Consider the following 2954-nt stretch of genomic DNA (forward strand, 5'->3'; position numbering starts at 1 on the left):
AAACCTGGTTACGGCAAAATGCCGATCGAAAAAAAGAACAGAGAACGCGTTCAAACATTAGACTTATAAAGACAGACTGAGCGCTCTTATGAGCCGCTTGAAGCAAACATTTAAAGGACAGAAATATGCCAGGAGCACTGCTTTCTCTCTCTGACGATATTTGTGGCGGGGATTGAGGCGGTAGAGGAGAATGAGGCGAAATTATGCGCCTATATCTATAGCTGTTCCACTTCCACTGCTCCGTTGTCTCCCACCATGACGCCGATTGAAAAGAGAGAGCAGTACTCCTGGTATATCTCTGTCCTTTATATGTAATTGTCAGTGTCTCTTATAGGAGCGCTCAGTCTATAAGTCTATGGTTCAAACCACGCGTATCTGTCATGTCGGTAGGGTTGGCACCAGCCCCCTGACACACGCTGCTAAAAGTGGTTCACAAAATGTCCCTTGATTCTGCCGCCAATTTCCACCACTAGTGGCGCTAGTAGTTACTTGACGAGCTTGCGCGCAGTCAGCGAGGGCAGCGAGCGTGTCAGAATCACTGATATATATATACACTGGATTGGATTAAGCGTGGTGCCGTCACGCCAATTGAACGGTAGCCATTTTGTACAGATTCTTGTCACTTCAGATATATATATGTATACGTGATATATGTATGCGTATATAATCGATTGCGATGGAAAATTACAGTAACAATTATTGAGGTAACAATGAGTACCTGCGTTTTTTGCAAAACAAAGCAATCAAAATATAGTGGGCGATCATTTCACAAGTGAGTATACAACGCTGAAGCGTTCTGCAAATGATAACTTGCAGAGGTTATGTCAGCATACGAAGTATTTACTAATTATATTTAACGAGTATTATAACGTACGAATCGTGTCAGTAAAAATTCACAATATTTGAATTATGAACCGATCTTATTATAATTGAAATTGAAAACTCGGGTATTATTGACTCAGGGATTAAATTATAATTCGATATGTAGATTTCCCGTGAAAGATGTGTTGCGCCTTCAGCAGTGGTTAAAAGAAATGAAGAGGAAGGACTGGAAGTCAAACCGAAATAGCACATTGTGTTCAGCTCATTTTGCAAATGACTGCTTTGATAGGACAGGATTCCTAATTACATTGAAAAAGAACAGTGTACCAACTATATTTGACAACCCAAAATCAGAGTGTTCATCTTGTCACCGATTAAGGGAATGTGGACATGGCTACTCATTGTTCAAGTAAGTACCGTTACTCAATGCAACATAACGTGTGAATTAATAAATTTAAATTCTGCATGTTATGTAGGTTCCCATTGGATGAACCTGATATTATGAAGCAGTGGATCGCAAATATAAACATTGGACCGTGGTCTCCATCAAGTGATAGCTTTCTGTGTTCCGACCACTTTGAACCCTCTTGCTTTCAGAAGAAAAGTAAAAATTATATAACTTTACCAAAAGGCAGTATCCCAACGTTATTTGGTAAGATCTGAAACTGTTAATCCCTTGTAGGTCAGAGAAAACTCAGTGTGCATAAAGACACGTTGATGTGATGCACTATTGCGTCAATGCCGTCGAAGCGGTTAATTACCTACAGATTATAAAGTGCTCTGTTACAGAAAAATCGTATGTGACACATTTCTGTGTATTTCCATTGTCGTTATTTATTAGTAACTTATCTGTAGGTGAAAACTTGCAGCAGACCGAATTTCAGGATGAATCCGATCGGCCCACCACAGTGAATGTAACCAAATTACATGATCACCTACACATTTGTACCTGATTTGCATGCTCAGGTATGTACATCTTTTTTATTTTCTTTTGATTGTGCTTGTAACTTTTTCTTCATGTGAATGGATTGTGGATTGATACTACTAATTATATTACGGTTGTGGTTTATCGCACGCAACTCTATAAAATGCCTTAACGTTTGCAAGGAAAGTTTTATTCTCCATATTTTTGAATAAAGTTTTTACTCACCCAATTCGATATAATTTAATTCAAAACTTTTTTTACATGTCTTAAGCTCCACTTTGATGATCAATGGATGGTAAATGGATTCCCTAACGGTTGAATTAGTGTTATACAAATGTTTGAATAATCCGTATGGAATTCAGCCCACCATAGGATAAAGGGTAATGGACGAAAACTTCTCAGAATTGAGGACTTCTTTTGAACATAAAGAAAAATCACGCTTAAATACAAGTTTTTCGTCATATTATTTAATGATCTTTTACACCATATAATTTTAAATAATAATATACTTTCGAAAAAATGATTTGTTCTTCATTTAATGTATCAAACATTATTTTACTCGTCAAAAACTTTTTTGTGTGACGAATATATCGTTGGATCAAAATAGCATATATTACGCAGTTCAAATCTAGCGCGCATTTTGTGACAACTTTCTGTACAAGATGGCGGAAATTCAATTGTTCAATTGGACGCACGAGCTTACACGTAGAGTATACGGTAATATCCAATCCAGTGTATATATATATCAGTGATGTGAGACCGTGGTCAGGAATCAGAACTACACCGGATGCTTTCCATTTAGAACACAGTGTGACAGTGTACAAATTTCCATTGTAAGCCGTCAATCCGGGCTAAGGAATAGACCAGAAATGTTTAAACCGTGTCATATTGTGCTCTAAATGGAAAGCATCCATTGTCATACGAAACCTTTGGCGCATTCTCACGAAATTTGTTGCCCACGCGTGTCTTGGCCTCCCTAATGCCTGGTCTACACATACGCTTTAAGTGGGCGAGTTTGATGTGTAGCCGAGTTTATATGAACTTTAAGCGCCTCCCACTTAAGACGTGTTTACACGGTGCTAGAAATCGGACCGATTTCTCTGACCGAGAAAATGTTACCAGAACTCGTATCGTGTATACAGTAAACTCGGACGTAAATCGTGGATCGAAAACGCGAATGAAAAAATGGATCGCGTCACATTATTCC

The 2954-nt window shown here is 38.4% G+C and overlaps 1 protein-coding gene across 2 annotated transcripts; it reads left to right on the forward strand.

The window, feature by feature from the left end:
• Positions 1-536: 536 nt before the first annotated feature.
• Positions 537-2217, forward strand: LOC124292925 (THAP domain-containing protein 1-like). Of its 2 annotated transcripts, XM_046731653.1 has the most exons (6): positions 537-595; positions 691-772; positions 989-1231; positions 1299-1474; positions 1678-1788; positions 2019-2217. In XM_046731653.1, the coding sequence occupies exons 2-5, from the start codon at positions 711-713 to the stop codon at positions 1773-1775; spliced, it is 579 nt and encodes a 192-aa protein (XP_046587609.1). In that variant the 5' UTR covers positions 537-595; positions 691-710; the 3' UTR covers positions 1776-1788; positions 2019-2217. The 2 variants fall into 2 exon arrangements, 1 of the variants encoding a protein (XP_046587609.1); XR_006902887.1 differs by lacking the exons at positions 537-595; positions 691-772 and adding an exon at positions 777-836.
• The last annotated feature ends 737 nt before the right edge of the window (positions 2218-2954 follow it).

Source organism: Neodiprion lecontei, chromosome 2 (genome assembly GCF_021901455.1).
Source record: "Neodiprion lecontei isolate iyNeoLeco1 chromosome 2, iyNeoLeco1.1, whole genome shotgun sequence".
In the NCBI taxonomy this organism is placed as follows: Eukaryota; Metazoa; Arthropoda; class Insecta; order Hymenoptera; family Diprionidae; genus Neodiprion; species Neodiprion lecontei.